Raw genomic sequence first — 19,377 nt, forward strand, 5'->3', positions numbered from 1 at the left:
AGACTATGTCCACTGCTACCCCTGCATCTAAGGATTTGGTGACCTGGTCATAGAAGGCCACCAGGTTGGTCCGACAGGACCTGCCTCTAGTGAACCCATGTTGGTTGCCCCTAAGCATAATGTCCCCTGCTGGCCCTTCATGGACGTGTGCCAGAATAATTCTATCAAAAAGCTTGCCCAGGGTTGAGGTAAGACTAACTGGCCTATAGTTTCCCGGGTCCTCCTTCCTCCCCTCTTTGAAGATGGGAACCACATTGGCCCTCTTCCAGTCCAACATTGCAAGACCAGTGTTTTTTCCACTTACCAGAAGGTACTACTGAAGGCACCTCATCTTAGAGTAGAACCACAAGATATTTATTGACTTTCTGGTATACTTGAAAATTCTACCCTGACTGATTTAGGAGTCAAAACATCACTGATTTTATAGGACTTATACTTCTAAGTGGCCTAAGCCAAAGCTTAATGGGCACTTCTACACATGCCTTAGTTCAAATGCCCCTGCCACTATTTTGAATCATGAGGATGCCGATACATGGGACCTGAGAGGCTGCTGGGTCACAGTACTTATTCTCCAACAGAATCATTTAATCAAGTCTGCTTCAGCGCACTGTAATTACAGTGTCGGAGTAGGCTTGATGCTCATGCGCAGGCACCCAATGTGTTCTACAGGGATGCTGACACTTTAGTTCTGGTTACACAACATTAGCAGCCAGGCCTACTAGAGATTCAAGTTTGTTAGCACAGGGAGTTTTTTCTGTTTTTTTTCCCCTGTTGCCAAATTACATCAGATCCATAATGGCAGCAACTCTTCCAGAAGCAGATTCCTATTGGCAGAGCTGCATACACAACTGGAGTTTATTCTGGCAGTGCTACAACAGCAATGGAGTACAAATTTGTCATTACCCCAACTGAACACAGCACAGATTTCTGTAATGTAGACAAAGTCTTAGAAGCTTCTATAACCCAACTTTTGCTATCTAGGACCTCAGCAGTGTTTTGTTACTCAAATAGCTTCTTACCTTTAGTTCAGAAAAAGAATCACAACTTAAGTATGATACCATTTCTTTAAGCATCGTGAAACTACTAATCACACATAATTAGCATTCAACAAAAGAAGTACTGAAAGGGCTAATTTAGTGAAGTAGGTGTGAATAAAACTTCAAAATTAGTTCATTCCAGTTCTTGCCTCTTCCCTTTCCTCAAATCAAGTTAGTATTCATATAAGTTCCTAGTTAAAGTATTATTGTAATATATGCTTAAGTTCTATGAGTTCCAGTGCTAGGGTTCACCAAATATATAGATGATTTATATAGAGGCAGGCCAGGATCGGAGCCTGTCCAGACTCGCCAAGGCCAGCAGGTGGGGGTGTTCCTGAATACCTCCCAGTAAGCTGCTAGAGCAGCCCCTCTATCAAGCCCTATCTCCCCACCAGCTGGCAACTGAAAGCAGGGGCTGGGGGCGAGGGGAGGTGGGGAAGGAACCCCTCTGCCATGTGGACTGAGGTTGGCCCCCTGCATCAAGACCTGATCCAGCAATGTGGGATCTGTTGGGTAGGGGTGCAGCAAGGGGGCTCCTTTCCCCATCCCCAGTTTCTGGCATGGCCAAAAAACAGCTGGTGCTGCAAGTGGTGGCTGCAGCTGTCAAGAGGTTGCGGGGGGTATGGGGGCAAATGAAGCTCTCCTGCCAACCCTAACCTCTCCCCCACAGATTGCTGGCTTGGGTTTTGGTAGGACCAGGCCATGTCTGTGTTGCAGGGGTGTGCCCTCCCCTCCCACAACACAGCCTTTTGACAGCTGCAGTCAGATAAGATTGCCTGGCCCAGGGGGTGGGGAGTCCCCCTGCTGCACAGACTAGGCCTGCCTCCCCTCCCCCAAGAGCTGGCCCAGCAACTGGGGGGGAGGGGTCTGCATGGTATGGGGGCTCCCTTCCCTCATCCTCACCTGACCATGAAACCTACCTCCTGTGTGTGACAGCCCAGGGGCTCACCCAGAGGAAATGAGTACCAGCTGAGGCTAACAAGCTGCCCAGTGAGGGGCCCTGGGATGCTAAGGGAATGCAACCTACCTTGACTCAGGATGGCATGTGATACAGATGTTTGATAAAGTGCTCTAACCTAAAGCACTTTAGTCTGCTACTGCATTCATCCAGTATTAAGTTAGAGCAGGATCTGCCATTTTTAAAGTGCTTTATGTGCTGTGAACATCTGTCCTGTTACAGCTGGAAAGTACTTTCTGCATGCTTAACACACAATAAGTGTAGCATCTGCACCTATCCTGAGGTCATTACATCCTAGTTCAGCTGGTTCAGCCTGTCCCCAGTAAAGTCAACAGGACTGGTTGTGCTCTAATAAGGAGATTCAAGTATCACTTAAGAGTTAAAATTTAAGTTAATGCCAAAGAAGAAAAGAAAGCAAAAAAATGATAGAAATATGAAAAATTATCTGAACAGTTCCTTTTTCAGACCTCCTACAATTGTTTTGCATTGTATTCTACAATGAACACAATAAACCTGTTCCTGAATTTTGATGCTGCTAACATAATGGGTTGAAAAATCAGTAGAGTTATCACTTACTGTCAGGGTAAAAGCAAAGGTACTTCATTACATAAGAACTGTACTTACAGTCAGGGGCAGTTCTGATGGTCAGCAAAGTCTGCAGCTAGCAGCATACTGCAAAGGGATGCTAAGAGAATACTGCAAGTACTAGCATCTCACTTCATACAGAAAGATAATAGCCCTCCCTCACACAGAACATAGAAATAAAGGGAGATCTCTTCCTCATGTCCAGAGAATACCACCAGCAGCCTGTGCTGGAATTGGTGCTGATTTACCCACATATTTTTGATAAAATGTTGTCTATAGTTCCATAAGGAAGTGGCTTATTTCAGTTCCTCTTCTCTGTGTTTTCCCTTCCAAATATGATATCATTTGGTAAAGTATGGAAACCAGAAATCAGGGGAAGATGTATGATATGAAGCAAATTAACCTGAAGTTCCTTAAGTAGCAGCTTTTAGCTTATTTGACCTTACCAATTTTGGGGGAAGAAGTACAGGGAGAGCAACAGAAAAACAAAACAAAAACACAAGGCTAAAATGGGATGCCTGGATTAGGTTCAGAAAGTCACTGGCACTTGTCTGCCAAAGCATGGCTTATGTATGATTATGAATATTGTTGGCAGAGACCAACCAGAGAATGGGACAGCCTAGACATACATCTGCAGCTCAAAGTGACAATGATATACAGGCCATTGGCATTTCATGACACACATGGTGAATTTTCCACCTCAAACCAGGCAGAAGCTGCTCAGTGAAACAAATATTTTCATTTTAACTAAGGCCAAAACTGGGGAAAAGCATATTAAAACTGAAAGCAGAAACGAGCAAGGTTGTTAGGTTTTTGTACTCTTGCCACATGTTCAAGAAGATGATATAATGTCAATGGTGTTACAACTAGAAATTATTACTTAAGACAGTCTAAGAACATATTTGCTAGACATTTTTTTTTGTTGGAAATACTGAACTTTAAAGTAAATATTACAGAAAATCTATAAGCATTCACATCAGAGTCTTTATATGCCAAGCCAGGGGTATCAAAGATTCATGAGGTTGTTCCAGGGCATGGGCTACACATTGGGTGGGCACAGAGATGTTGCACAGGGCTGGTCCAGGGTAGATAATGCATGAGCTCCTTCATTGGACCAGCCCTGTGTGTTGGAGCCAGGGCTGGTCTATAAATCAGACCCGAAGACCAGCTTGACGCAGTGGCCGGCTCAGGCACGCAGGGCTTATTTGTGGGCCCAATCTAACTGACCTGCAAACTGGCTCCACAACCCTCAGAGACCCATACTACAGGTTACATAAGTTACACAATTAAATTTAGACCTGCCCCATGTGCAAAGAACAGCTACAAATCCAAAGTAATTACCTCATTAAAAAATATCCAGCCAGCTATAAAGAGAGTCAACCAGCTACCAAGTTAGTGCTTAAAAATATGTACTGAGAGGTTATTTCTACCCAGCTTTAATTTGAATGAGTAGCAGGCTCCATAGGACCACATGTGTTTGATACTCCTGTGCTAATTGATATATTTATCTACAAGTGACCTAAAAACATGCACCGGGCCAGATCCTCAGTTGGGATAGTGCAACTGAAAAACAGAACTGCATCAGGCTATCTGGTCTATACCACTGGAGGACTTAGTCTCACATGATTCAGATGATTACAATTTACTTCATTCAACTGTGATCCACTTGCAGTAAACTAGAAATTAAAAATTCTTATAGAAATGATTTAGCTAATGAATGGCTATATCCAAAACTATTACACGCTTTTCCTGGACAAGTCATTACTTGAAAAAAAGAAAAAAAATGTTCAATAAATTATTCATTTTGAATTACTGAATCAGATTTTTTTTGGTACTATAAAAAGCAACAACTCCACTGAGAACAGAAAGAATAATAGCTGCTGAAATAACATGACAGGTCAAAAGTGTAGGTGCTAGAAGAATTCACTTTTGCTTTTTTTTTAAACTATTTGTGAGAACATTTAGCGCTGGTGGAAAGTAGCAAACTGACAGCTTAGTGATGGAGGGCCTGCATGCACAGACTTGGAACAGCACACACAATGACAGGAGAGCTTCATCAAACTCCTTGGCCAGTGAGATAGAGAGTGTTATGCAAGGCCTGATCCAGTGCCCACTGAAAGCAATGAAAATGAACTCCATTCACCTCAATGAGTATTAGATTGGGTGTTAAAATGAGAGTATAATTTGATTTCTATTTTCCTCTAATCCTAGCTCTTGCTGGTTGCTAACAAAGGAACCAGCTTGTATACTCTGGTAGAGCCAGATGCCATAATGTATTAATTATTTAATTAAGTAATTAATTAGTTAAGGAATTAATTGTTAAAAGAAGCCAAATACCTTTCAGGTATATCCAAGCAGACACATATGTCACTTAGGTTAGGGACAGACATTCAAAAATCCTGAACCTGAAGTGATTTAATCTTTGCAGGTTAGTCTAACCTGGCTAGGCTGAACCAGTCTGTAACTGGACAGACATTCTCTCTGGACTGAGGAAATTCAGGCACATGCCTGCACTGGCTCAGGCTAGAAGCCCTCCCTTTCCTAGCACAATGCTGAGCTGAAGTGGAACATAACCAGGTCCTGGCAGGCTGCTTTGATTAGGGAGGTCTGCCTGCACCATCCCTAACATTTCCCCACTGGCTGCTCAAGGGGTGGAAATGTTGCCAGCACCCAGCCCCCTGCTAGCACTCTGAGGCAAGCGGGGGGAGGGGGGAGCAGGCATGCATCTGTTGATCATACAGAACTTTTCAATCTCCTTACCTTCTTCTTTATACTGTCCAGTGATGTACCAATGGGGGGGACAGGAGGGGGCCACAGCACCTGGGTGATGGCGTGGGGGGAGGGGGAAGCCAGGTGGAGAGGCTGTGGTGCTTCCAGCAGTTCGTGTGTAATTTACCTGCCTGTCTGCCCAGCAGGTTGTAAGTTTCTTTAATTGTTCTGACTGGAAATTCTGGCTGCTACCCCTCTTCCCACATCCATGGAAAAAACTTAACAGTGCAGCATACCAGAAGTGCCATGGGATGGGAGAAGGGCCCCACAACCTGCTCACATCATCCCTGGGGGGGTCACAAATTCAAGCATTGGACCCAAGGCACCGGAGACCCACAGTACACCACTGATACTGGCTGTGGCAAACTGACAGACAAGCAAGCCAGCAGGGAGCTGATAACAGTGTTTATCACCCCATCAGCAAAATAACAGTCTCTCTCCATTAGTTCAAGCTCTTCTTAAACAGTTTACCAGCTGACTTGCTGATCACCTTCACAAAGCCCTAAGTAGGCACTGTTTGGACTGCCTGGCCCAGTGAAATTGGAGAGACACACACAGACACCTCTTGGCATTAGCTAGCATACCACATGCCTAGAGTTCATGGGGCTGAGGTCCATGCTGTGGGAGATGGGAGGGAGGGAGGTGGGGATTTCCTGTTTGAGCAGCAAGGGAAACCAGGCAGCTGCTGCTGTGCCTGCAGCCTCTGCTGGAGTTCCAGCAAGGGAGCAGAGGGGAGCAGAGAGCCTGGCCCACCCCAGAGAGCATGCTGGGATAGTGGTGGAGATTGGTTTATCTTAAACCAGCAAGGGGTCTGGGACAGACATTGCATAAGCCCGTTTGAACCAAATCAGTTAAGTCTGATAGTACATTTAACCAGGTTTATCTCAAACTGGTTTCAGCCATTTTCGAAGTGGTTTATGTGCACTGAACATCTGATCTGTTACAGGTTTAAACCCATTTCTGATCACTTAAACTGACTTATGTGTAATGTCTGTCCCTAGCTTTGCTGCACTAGGGAAAATTTCTATATCACATATACCCTGTGGCCTCAAAAGGTGCAATAAATAGCATATTTTATATATTTTATTATCCCTTACAGATGTAAGCTGTGGTCAGAAGACTGAGCTATGATACTATACACAGTTGTAGTCTATGGGAACATATGTTAGAATACACTCAGACGTTTCATTTGAAGTTGTGATATCTATGCTGAGAATTTTGAAATGGCTCACATCATCTTCTAAACATTTTTTTCTTTAAACAAATCAGCTGTACTGAAATACCCAATGGGCACAGGTAGAGCAGCAGGAAGGATTTTGTTTCACACTTAAAATGCAAATGAAACATCACAGGTTGATCCTTGAGTGCTGTTAAGTTGTGACTCTATTCACTTCAGAAAAAATAGTGCTGATTGGAGAATCTAGTGTAGCAGAAGGAACAGTAACAGAAAGCTACTGGCCTAGTAATTTCCTCCTTATGCAAGTTATTAACTGAAAATAGAAATAAGCTGGGATTGATATATGTTTATATACAGTAGACAGAACTGGCATGAGCCATAGGTACTCTCATGAAATTAAGCTCGGTATACTATTTGTTAATGCCAAAACGTACTTGGTAGTATGCCTTTGCTTGGTTGTGATTTGGGAATAATATATTGAGAAGCTGTCCCCAGCAGGGGAATGAAATGGAAAGAGGCAATGCTGCTATCTGATGCTTGTCACTAAGGCCAATTAGTTATTGACAGGCCATAATGCCGTTTCACTGGACAATTCTGAATTACCGTGTGCATAATTTTGTCATTTACTGTCATTTTCTCAGTAATAGAAAGATGCTTAGATACAGACAGAGAACCTATTGTATCTTCAAATGAAAAAAAAAGTCTATTGGAAAAGGAACACATTGTTCTACAAACACTATAACAAAGACTTCAAAATATTTAAAAGATATATGGATTTCTTTTTCCCATGGAAATCTTGAAGCATTTCACAAACCATTTCTCAGTGAGGTCTTATATCCTTCCCCCCGCCCCACCCCTACACACAACCACCCACCCATGAGGTAAGTATTATACCTGTTCTACAGATGAACAAATTGTGAAATAGGAAAGTTAAACAACTTGTTCAATGTCGCAAAGCCAGTCAGAATTAGCCCCCAGATGTCTTGACTCCCTGCCCTTGTCTTAAGAACCAGAATTATACCCTTGAATTTTCTCAGACAGATGAAACTTTCTGCACTTTTCTTGCCTTTTAAACTGCACTAAAAGGAACCATGTATTTTGTCAGTATAATCTTTAACATGGACTGATTATCATGGGGACATAAACTAGGAAGTTCCTTCATTTTCCACCTAATATGGGAAACAAGGGAACATTAAGATTTAATATCACCTCATCAATAGTCTGGATTGCTGAGGTGAAGCCTGTAAGGGTTCTGCTCTGGTCTCCAATAGCTTTTAGCCACAGAGAAAACAAGATTTTTTATTATGCTTAAACATGTTTTATTGAAGCTTTCTCTGACTTCTCTCTCTCTCATGCTGCTGGGTCCCCACCCTCCCCCTTATTACACATTTTCATGTTCTACTGTCCCATCTTTTCTCTCTTGGGTTCTCAGGGATCCTCTGAAAAGTACATTATGTTATGCTATTTGATTTCTTTTCCTTTTTAAAAGAAAAAATAAAAATTTCTCCTCCTTTGTCTGCCTTTGCCCCTGCCTTCTATAGCTAATCTACTAGGTCAGTAGGAGCACATGGAACATATGCTTGGATGATCGTGTTCATTATAAAATGACACATGAACAAAACACCTTCCAGGGCTTTTGTCTCACACCTACACAGTGAATATAACCTATTTGCTTTGCCGTGAAGATTCACTTGAAATTCTTTTAAAACCAGAATACAACCTGGTAGCTACAATATACAAACTATAAATGTTATATTCCAAGGAAAGTACGAGGAGACGTTTACTTACAGGTATCTAAAGATTCATCTGAATCATCTGGACAATCAGGTTCTCCATCACATAGCCAATTTTGAGAGACACAGGTTGCATGATCATGGCAAAGAAACTCTCCTACGTCACACAATTGTTGTTCTTCTGAAAATGAGAATGTTTTCAAATGGAATGATTAACACATGGATGAAAATAAAAAGACACAAAATGCAATGATTGTGAAATAGGAGATTAAAGCAAATACAAAAATAGCATTAAAACTTTAATGGTTAGATGGCAATACTTTTACTTGTGCTGAGCAGTAACTCTTTATGAGTAATCCCATTAAATTCTCCAATGAAAATTTTCAGCGACTACAGTGCATCCACATATGAGTTTGTCTCTGGCCTTTGAGATGTGGTGTGCAGGAATCAGAGTTGGGCTTTGTGGGACTGTGCCCAAGCATGGGGGCATGGAGGTCCCAGGATAGGTGCATAGGAGCCAGGGTCACAGGGTTCTCTTGGGCTCGGTGTCTGGTGTGTGTGTACACTGTGGGGTGCAGGGGCACAGCCCAGGGATATCTGGGATGCCAGAGGACAGCAATCTGACTTGCATCAATAGGAGATCTAGTACAGAAGGGCAATTCACCAGTCTAACCTAAATTGATTAGATTTGAATGCATATTGAATCAGGTCTATCTTAGATTGGGTTTTGCCATTTTAGATTGGTCTATGTGCACCAAAATTCTGTATGGTTATGCGTTTAGACAGATTTCTGATCACTGGGGTCTCTATGTATGATTTCTGTGTAATGACTCTACATTGCCCTAGTGTGCTTGCTAAAGCAGTCTGAGGGCTCCAAAGGAAATTCTTATTGTTGCATAGTTTTAGGGACAGTTCTTTTCAATAACCTCTTCTTTTTTTTTTTTTTTTAACCCAGATATAGTATTTTCAAGGTCAGCCTCTAAAACTATTGATGGTCACACGTTCAAATAAGTGAGTTTCCAGCTATTGCATAAACAGATATTTTACATTATTTAAATTATCTACTATAATACTGCTGTAGCTCCATAAACTCTCTCAGCATATAGTGCTGAGCTGTTTAAACTAATTTATGTAACTATATCCATCATTTGTTTAAAAAGAAAAAAATAATAGCCCTGAGGTATTCAAAATAAATAGCACTGGAAACAAAAGACCAAAAGAGTTTTGGCCAGCTTTATTATTTACCAAGTATATTCTTTATACAAGAAGGGTTTGAATTTCGAAATCCATTAATATCAAGAGAGAGTAAAAATGTCTGTTACTTTCAACAGTATTGAACCTACTAAAAATCACAAACAAAACAAGCAAACCATAGCATCAGATTTTTTTAGACTTCCCATTCATTACCCTAGAATAGGTGGGCAAAATATGCCCCATGGGTGGGATCTGGTGCACAAAGAGACTTTGTCCATCCCATGGCAGGTCCCTCAGTTCTGCCTGACCCAGGCTCCATCCGGTCTGTGGCATATCCCACCTCCCCTGGGCACAGGTTGGGGCTGGGGCAGCTCTGCAGCTGGACTGCCTTTCCAGTTGCTCCTTCTGGCTGCCACCATTGCTGCTCCAGCTCCGTGATACTGGTGGGGACCTGCGTGCACGGCCCCAACCCTAGCCTGCCCTGCCACTACACCTACTCTGGACTCAGCCTGTTGGAGTAGACCAGCCAGAACCTGCATGTACAGCCCCAACCCGGCCAGCCCTGTGCCTGCTCCAGACTCACTGGCCCACACTGAGTAGTAGCAGCATGGACAGTGATGGCCAGGCAGAAGCTCCTGCTCAGCATTGAGGAAAAGCAACCCTTCCCCTTTGCCACTGCTGGGCCCTTCTTGTTGCAGCTACCTGGAACCCACACCCAGGCTGCAGCATGGCCGGTCTGCACCGTCACCACTGTCCTGCTGGGTTGGCCGGAGGCAGTGGTGACAGCAGCAGACAGAAACAGCAGAGCAACCCAGGTGCAGGCTTCAGGCAGCTGCAGCAAGAAGGGCCTGACATTGGCAAAGGGAAGGAGCCGCTTTTCTCCTGGGCTGAGCCACTGTTGTCACTATTCAGAATGGGCAAGTGGGCTGGACCAGGAGCGGGGAAGGCTGGGGTTGGGGCTGTGAGCATCGGTTCCGGCTGATCCACTCTGGCCAGGGCAAGTACGGGGTGGGATAGGTCAGGGCTGGGGCTGTGTACCACTAGCGGTGAGGAGCCACAGGGCACATGGACTCTGGCCTGTCGGGGAGTGGGCAGGGTGCTGACTGGCCTGCAGCAGCTCCTCAGAACTGTCTGTGTGGCCCACAGGCCCAAATTATTTCCTTCCTCTACCCTAGATGTATAGTACTCAAATATTACGAAATCTGTACTACTTACAGGCAAAATTTAAAAAAATAAATTAAATGAACACAGAAAAGTTGCTTACTTCTCTATTTAATACACTAAGCTATACAGTGAATTTCACTTGCTATTTCTGTGCAAGTATTCTGATAACATATTGTACATACTGAGCGTGTCTACATGAGATGCTTTACTTTGCAGTAGACCAACTTTACTGAGCAGTAAGTATCACCTTCTATATGTGCAGATACTTTACACAGGAAATTGGTCAACTCCGTGTTTAATTGGCTACCTGCAAAACAGGTACCAAATTAACTGTGAAGCAGTTACTGAAAAAGGAAGCCACATGTAAATGGCCAACAGGGAGCAAATTGCTCCCTGCCCCTGGGAGCTGCCTGCTGCTGGGGCAGGCTCTGATGGTGGAGCCTGGACCAAAACAATGTCCCCCTGTCTCAGCAGCAGGGAACTCTCAGCCCCAGCTCCATGATCAGAGTGGAGGCTGGGAGATTGCTTCTTGCCCCCAGGCCTTGCCTCCTGCACGGGCAGGCTCCAATGGAGGATCCTGGGCTGAGAATGTCCCCTTGCCCCAATAGCAGGGAGCTCCCAGCACCTGCTCCCTGCCCCCAGGGGAGACTCTGATGGTGGAGCTATCTCCAAGCCCCTGCCAGGAGACAGCTGTCTCCTGGCCCCATGGTCTTTGCCAGCCTCTGGGCTAGCACCCAGGGGGAGCCTGGAGCTCCAGCTGGAGGCTGCAAGCGGGGGGAGGAGGGTAGGGGTAAATCTGCTCCCAAATGCCTGCATGTGTAAATTGCTGTGGAGTGAACCCATCCAGCAGCATGTGCACATGTAGATGCACCCACTGGTTATGAATTTTAAGCACTAGGGATATGTACAGGCATTGCATTTAGCTTGACCTATACAGGATTAAGTCAATCTAAATGCCCAATCATGCAGGCATTCAGAAGGTTTAAATCATCCAAATAAAAAAAGTGCATCTAAGTAAGTTCATCAGAATAGGTGCACTAACTTAGAGATAAGGTTTACCTGGTCTAGCAAAGGATTAGCTCAATCTCATGAATTCCTGCATGTATTTGGACGGCTGCCCTGGGCCTGGGAAAGCCCAGCCACTTGCCCAAGTCCCAGGGCTGTGCTATTCTCATCCTCCAACTCGAAGTGAGCTATTTTTAGTCCCTGACCCCCTCAAACAACTGAGTGACCTCCCTCCCAAGACCCTCCAACATGCACCTCCCTCCCTTTATTCCACCATGGACCTGCTAGCCCCCTGGCAAACCTACTAACCCCTGTTCATCCCACTTACCTTTCCCCCCACTCCAGTTGCTTACCTCAGTTTCCTACATAGCTTCTGGGAGCAGAGAATTGGTGCATGTTCCTCTCCTAGTCTACATTTATAAATTACATGAAACTAGACTGGATATAAAAAAAAAGATATACACGTCCTAGTGCTGTTCAGCGAGTTTTTAATGGGACTCGGATAGTAGTGTATTAAAGTTTATCAAAGTACAATATTGTATGAATGGATGGTAATCATCATATAATTTAACATGTACAAGCCATTTCTTAAGTATCTTCAGAAGAGACAAGAGGGAGCAACAATTGTCAAAGGATGCAACAACTGAAGACTCATTCTGGAGACATTTATGCAGACAAGCAAATTTACCCACACAAACAAACAGTCTCAAAGCGACTCAAAATTATTCATGTGCAAGAGGAAAACAACATCAGAGTTTTTTTTTTAACTTCTTTCTAAATCCTGACTGGCAATAGTTTGGGTGGAGGGAGAAATCAACACTTACTGTCATCCACTGATTGAAATGGAGTCTTCTGAGCTTAATTATATACTGTAACAAGCAACGACACTGTGGTAAGGCTGAAGGAAATGAATTAACAGTTGCAGCACAGTTACTTAAGTCTGGAATCACTATGACTAAAGCCAGAGAAAGGGACAGAATAATCAATAAGAGGTTTGTAGGATTAGGCCTTAGGTGCGATTTTTGGCCTGCAATGAAGCCGCCGCGTTAGAACCGTCTCAACATTATAGATAGTAACTGGAACTTTCACTGGAGACAGGTTAGCAATAAATAAGTAGGAAATTGGCTTTAAAAGGAAGAGTCCAATTCCTGTGTAGTCCTTAAACTTTACACTTCTCAGAAAGGTATAGTATAGCAGACAGAAGGAGACAAACTATAAGCCCATACTACCATTAATTTAAAGACCTTTCTCCTCTGCTACATTCTATTATTATTTAGACTTTTATCTTTAATAAAATATCTTTTCCCTCCTCCGTGTCAACTGCCAGTCAAAATGCCTCAGAACAGTAGTAATGCCACCAATAATGAACAGAAGCATTGACAGAAGTCTATGAATAGCACCATAAATGCTTAAGTAAATGGCATCAGTGGCTAGGAAATATGTGAAGGGAGAACTCTCTTATCACCGTTCTCATGGGTAATAAGAGTCTGACACACAGTGCCCATATGTTGTACGAAAAAGTTAAGCTAAGGACAGAAGAGTTTTATGACTTTCTATAAACCTTGATGCTATTTTTTAATGGAGCTTACTGACTACTGCCTTTGCAACACTCACAAGCTTTTTTGGACTGCAGATAGCAACTTATGCCTTCAAACACAAGGACCTGCTCCTTTTCTAAACTGGCAAAAATGTAAAGAAACATTACACAAGAAGAGCCAGTCCACGTTTCTCATTTCTTTCATATAAAATGTAAATAAACTCTCTCCATAAAAAAACTAATTATATTTGGTGTAGACTTCTATATTATAAATATATATTCCCTCTGTTTTTGAACAATGATGAGCTTTTGTCTGGTTTTTTATTTGGTAGTACAGAAATAAAAATACAAAGGTTAGATTTGTAATTATGTACTTTCTGCTGTCAGGATATTGACAAAGTGCAAAAAACCTTATCTTTTAACCTGAAAACTATTTTGAGAAAAAATACCTCAATTATAAAAAAATAGCTTAATATTATGCTTATTACTTTATAGATTTTTTTCCCTGTTGGCTTTGAAATGGTGCCTTTTCTAATTCTATTTTCTTTTTGATTACAAACATTTTTTTACCCTCAATGCCTACTTTTTTCGGCATTTCTATGAAATGAATAAGACTAATTAGTCATGTTTAAAGAAAAAAATATGGCCATCTTAGATATGCTTCCTTTATAATTCTAAAGAAAGAGCTTTCTTTAACTGACACCTCTTCCCATTCTCTTTTTTCTGTACTCTGTATGCTGCACCACTGAGCTCTCAGTGGAGGAGAAAATTCACATAGTTTTAACATACTGATATACTTTGAGGTACAGAGCAGATGGCTGGAAATCATCTCTCCGTGGGTCAATGAAAGCTCTGGTTCCCTAAGGATAGTGATCCTATGCTGTGTTGCAAGTTTCACAACAAAGCCTGTGCTTTAATGTTAAAAGTAAATATATATTTTTAGCGCCAAAAAACATCTTTTGTTGCAGAACAGTCACATTTTAAAAAGAGGGAAACATTACAAATGAAGGGAGACTGTAACAGTTGTGTAGGACCTGCCTCTAATGTCTCTCGGTTAGAAGTACTGTGGATCACCAAAAACTCCATGAGATTGTAAATTTACCTTCATTTACAATTTCCAACTGTTGTTACATTCATATATGCATTGTTAGAAGTTTGGAAAAAAAATACTTTGAATGCAAGATTATGACCAGTGTCTGCTTGCTATAGAAGAGCTGCAGTTTTAATAAGACAGTTGCCCTTTGTAGACATGCTTTAAATCCTAAATGATTCCAAAGGATAAAGGTCTTTTTGTCTGTGATCACACTGACTGTTTAAGGGCAAAGGTATTTGGGTTTCTTGTATTTGGGTGAATGCAAATTAGAAGAGAAGGCCAATAGGTCTCTTAAACAGAGCTATAAAGGAGGTAAAATTTATATAATTAAGTGCTTCCCCAGAAGATATCATGAGAATGTAAATGAACCACTGTGAATCTAATTAGCACTCTGTTTTAGTAGGAACATGCATACTGTATAACTTCCAGCATCAACATGAAAGAAACTTACATTAATTACCTGTAAATTGCCATTCTAGAAAAAAAGAGTTTCTCTCTCAAGTATTAGTGATATTTCTTTTTCAGGGGGTGGCTTCCAAACTGCCATATTTTCCCACATTACTCCTTTCTTTCTTCTTCTGCAGTCCAAAATGAAATTCTACTCATCTAAAAGCCCATCTGAAGACTTCAAATACCTCACTTTGAGAGCAGTATTTCTATAATCTCTCCACAGACCACCAAGCTACTTGGTGTTCCATCTTCAAAACTCTACCAATCTCCATATGCTCGGAGCACCTGAGACCCCCCAAATCAATTCTTCCATATGGCAGTACATTGCAAGGTAAACAACACTTCAATAGCCTGGAAAGTTATTGATTTGTTACAACCTGGAATGTGCTCGTTTAGTCTCACTAGACAACCTTAAAATAAAACAGAAACACACATACAACCTGACCAGAAAGTTATTCCAAAAGACAAATCCAAATGCTTCCAAGGTCTTTGGTTCAAACAAGGCAGTGAAAGAGGCAAGGAACAGAAAAAGATCATAACGTCATTTTGGATAATCCTTGGTTGAGGGAGGAGATGGTTACACTAAAAAAACCACAAAAAAAACTTACAAGTGAAACTGTTTGTTTCAAAGTCTTTAATAATAATTTGCTGAAAGATTAAATTAAAATTCACTTTTTGTTCAATATTTTCTGAGTAGTTTTCCATTTTAAGTCTATCACCCCACCCCCTATCCAAACAAAGAGACAAAAGAAGAAATGGGGATAAAACAAGTGTGTACCAAAGCAACTTGGTCATCAGTGTTCCAGCCTAAAAAGTTACATCCAAACATATATTTTACATTAATGTACTTATTTCAGTTGAAAAATCTAGTATTGATGGGGGGAAAAAAGAAAGAAAAACATACACACCCTGTTCTACCAGAATACTTCAAATACCTCACTTTGTGAACACTATTTGGTCTTGAAATGTGACTAGTGCCAGGCCTGTATCCTGTATGTAGACTCATTTGGCAAACACAATAAATTCTAAATAAGAACTTGGTCTTCACCGAAAGATTTCCCAATCGGGAGCACGGCTGATAGAGCATCAAGAACCCATGTAAAAGCGTTGTAAAAGGCCTGGGTCTTAGACTCATGACAAAAGCAAAATTCCCAAGAAAGAGTGTGTAGTTTTATTTTATGAATAGCCCTTTCCCCCCCAACCGCATCAGAAGAGAAAGAAATACAACGGTAACCAAATCCACTATTGAACATTTCACACTATTTAAATTTACTGAGGTTTCTACCATCTATCTTTGTATCCAGATGTAGCATTCCCACTGTTGATAAAAAGCAGTTCTACCACATTTCAAGGATATTACATGCCCATAAACTAGCACTTTAAAGTTCTTAATTAGTTTTGCTTTGATTTTAATTAAGTTCTCTTAGTTACATGAGCCTAACAAACTCAGGGAACTTGTTTTCCTTTTAAAGCTTGCTTTCCATGTGGGATTTCCTTTGATCTCTCCGTCAGAAACATGGAAGAGCTTACAGATTAATTTCTACCAAATTTACTTAAAAGCTGCAGAGTGTTTTCCAATAGCAGTTTCCGATACAAGATACTATGTGCTAAAATTTACCGTTACTACTGCAGAAAGTGAGGGAGGGAAAGAGCATGACCATTATTTCTTGTTTTAATAGTACAGTATACCAGTTTAATAATTTATTTTTGACAGCACAAATTTTAAGCAAAAAAATCTGTCATTCATTTTGGAAATGGCAGATATACTTTCATGATCCAGTAAGTAGTAATATACTACTATGCTAACTGCACCATCCTACCCATTAAAAAAAGGCTGTATCACCCAGCATGACAGGGCTTTATTTTTAGGTCCCAGATATTGTGGTCCGATATGAAAAGGACCTGTCATTTATCTACTGTTTACTTTTCAGGAGAAAAGGCACTTAAACAATCATCCATCCTCTATATCCCAAGCTCCACAGAGGCCACTGTACAGATCCCAGAGACTATCTAGGGAGAAGGACGAGGGCAGGAGAAACAGTTGTAGGGCTGGTGAGGAAGGTGTTTTTGCTGGCTCAGTAGAGATTAAGTTTAAAAAAAAAAAAAGGTTGATTCTACATCCAGTGGAACAAAAGTAGGTTTTATCAGTATATTAGACAACATGACTGGTGTGCCAGGTTAGTATTTGAGAAATCCTCTATATAGATACAGTGGGTCATACTGAATACCCACATTTGGGGAAAAATGCCTTTTTAAATAAGGAGCCCTCCTCCCGCTTTTTCTTTGATAGGATCTTGAAGACAGTCTGACTCAGGGTTCACTTGTTCTGATTTTACCACAGAACATGGTTATCTGATCCCTAACTTGACACAAACAAAAGATCAAAATATTCCTAAGGCAATTTTATTTCATTAGTTGAGGGCCACATAATAATAGATCTCAGTAACTATAAAATGACATGATAGTAATGTCCTTAATGGCAAAAAATACCACAGAATTGTAAGATGCCCTCTTATTACATAACAAACACATACAAATAGTACGAAAACATTGCATGTAAGCATACTATTGACAAATTTACTCCTAGTAGGCCTTTATATACATGAAATTGACAACATTTCAACAAATCAAGAACAAGGCAGACAGAATTTTACAGCCTGATCTTATACTGCCTTAGAAAACATGAATAATTTTTACAGTATGACGCTATCCCTAATAGTATCTTATCTGAAATAAAAAGGAAAGAAAAGGGAACAGTGAAAGCAGCCCAAGGTAAGTTATCTGGGCATGTCCTCAGGAAAGACAGGAGGCTAAAAATAGCACTGTCAGGGTCAGGACAGTAAGAATAAGACAGACCAAGGGCTGGAGTGAGTGGCTGAGCTGCAAAGGCATGCAGGTATGTACTAGATCAGGTTAACCCCTTGGAAACTGGAAACCCCCTTTTCAATCAAGTTAGCTCACTTCCCTAGATTAGGCATGCCATTTTTGTCTGATTTAAACTCTGCCAATTGGGCACCCTTGTTAAGTATAAAAGTGGCAGGGGCATTGTTTGTACCTGCCACTTTAAGGGATGAGCCAAGCAGCCAGCAGGTGCTTGATTGCAACAGCCATTTTAGATCCCTGGCTGCCTACCTAAACAGAGAACTTTGCTGCTGGCCTGCAAGGCTGTATACAACATCCTGGAGATAAGGGCAGAAGCTTAAGGGGATGGTTTGGAGGCTCCTGGTCTTGAACATTATCTAAAACTGCACCCTTCCAGGAGTGGGTGGCCTGGTGGGGCTCTCAGTGGTGCAGGAGCCCCCAGGAAATGCCAGGCCAGTTACCACCCTGGCAAAAGGTGAATAGGGGTGCCTTAACCTCAGCACTCACCTCTGGGGGCGCTATTTGTACCATCGGAGCAGGGAAGGCCAGGTAAGCTTCAGGAACCACCTGAGCCTGCTGGGGTGAGTGACCCTGCTGGGCCTGGCATGCTTCAAGAAGCACCCGAAGCAGAAATGGGGGACCCAGATCCCTGAGTCAGGGTGGCGTAGATCCTCCCTACACAGGAGGTGTAGATCCAGCCAAGGGACTCAATGGGTCAATGCTGGGGCCAGGACCAGAAGGGTCAAAAGGGCCAGGGGCCCACCACAAGGGACACCCATACTGAGCAAAGAACCTCAGGGTCCCGACTGGCTTAGTTTCATAATTGCATAGTTGGCAGGGTTGGAAGGGACCTGAGCAGATCATCGAGTCTGACCCCCTGCCATGGCAGGAAAGAGTACTGGGGTCAAACAACCCCTGCAAAGTGTTCATCCAGCCTCCTCTTAAAGCCCGCTAGGGTACGAGCCACGACCACTTCTTTTGGAAGTTGGTATCAGATCCTGGCTGCCCTGACAGTGAAGTAGCGCCTCCTGATATCTAGCCTGAATCTACCCTCTGCCAGCTTTTGACCGTTATTTCTTATCACTCCTGGTAGTGCTTGGGGGGAACAGGGACTTCCCCAATGCCTGCTGGTCCCCCCGACTAGTTTTTAAATGGCCACTAAATCCCCCTTCAGCCTACTCTTGTGGAGGCTGAACAGGTTCAGGTCCCATAGCCTCTCATTGTAGGGCCTGTCCTGCTGACCCCAGTCATGCAAGTGGCCCTCCTCTGGACCCTCTCCATGTTGTCCACATCCCTCTTGAAGTGCGGCGCCCAGGGCTGGACACAGTACTCCAACTGTGGCCTGACCAGTGCCACATAGAGGGGGAGTATCACCTCCTTGGACCTGCTTGAGATGCATCTGTGGAAGCATGACAAGGTATGGCTGACCTTCCTGACCACGTCCCCACACTCTCAGCCCATATTCATTTTGGCATCAATAATGACTCCAAGATCCTTTTCTGCCTCTGCACTGATGAGAAGGGAGTTCCCCAGCCTGTAGGTATGCTGCTGGATCAGCAAATTTGAACAGGGTGCTTTTTACCCCCTTGTCCAAGTCACTGATGAAGATGTTGAACAGTGCGGGCCCAAGGCCCAAGCCCTGTGGAACCCCCCTCCCCACATCCCTCCAGGCTGAAAATGACCCATCCACCACCACTCTCTGGGTGTGGCCCTCCAGCCAGTTGGCAACCCAATTGACTGTGTGGGTGTAGACACCACAGTCCCCCAGTTTCTTAATGAGAACAGGGTGAGAGACAGTGTTGAAGGCCTTCCG

The 19,377-nt window shown here is 42.7% G+C and overlaps 1 protein-coding gene across 1 annotated transcript in view; it reads right to left on the reverse strand.

Moving 5' to 3' along the window:
• Positions 1 to 19,377, reverse strand: part of LRP1B (LDL receptor related protein 1B) — a 1,585,724-nt gene that overhangs the window by 1,288,119 nt on the left and 278,228 nt on the right. Inside the window, exon 2 of the mRNA XM_019553609.1 lies at positions 8,315 to 8,440. Coding sequence (XP_019409154.1) covers positions 8,315 to 8,440 — 126 coding nt within the window. The remainder of the gene's footprint in view (positions 1 to 8,314; positions 8,441 to 19,377) is intronic.

The sequence above is a fragment of the Crocodylus porosus genome, unplaced genomic scaffold, assembly GCF_001723895.1.
Source record: "Crocodylus porosus isolate Cpor-Errol unplaced genomic scaffold, CroPor_comp1, whole genome shotgun sequence".
Lineage (NCBI taxonomy): Eukaryota > Metazoa > Chordata > Crocodylia > Crocodylidae > Crocodylus > Crocodylus porosus.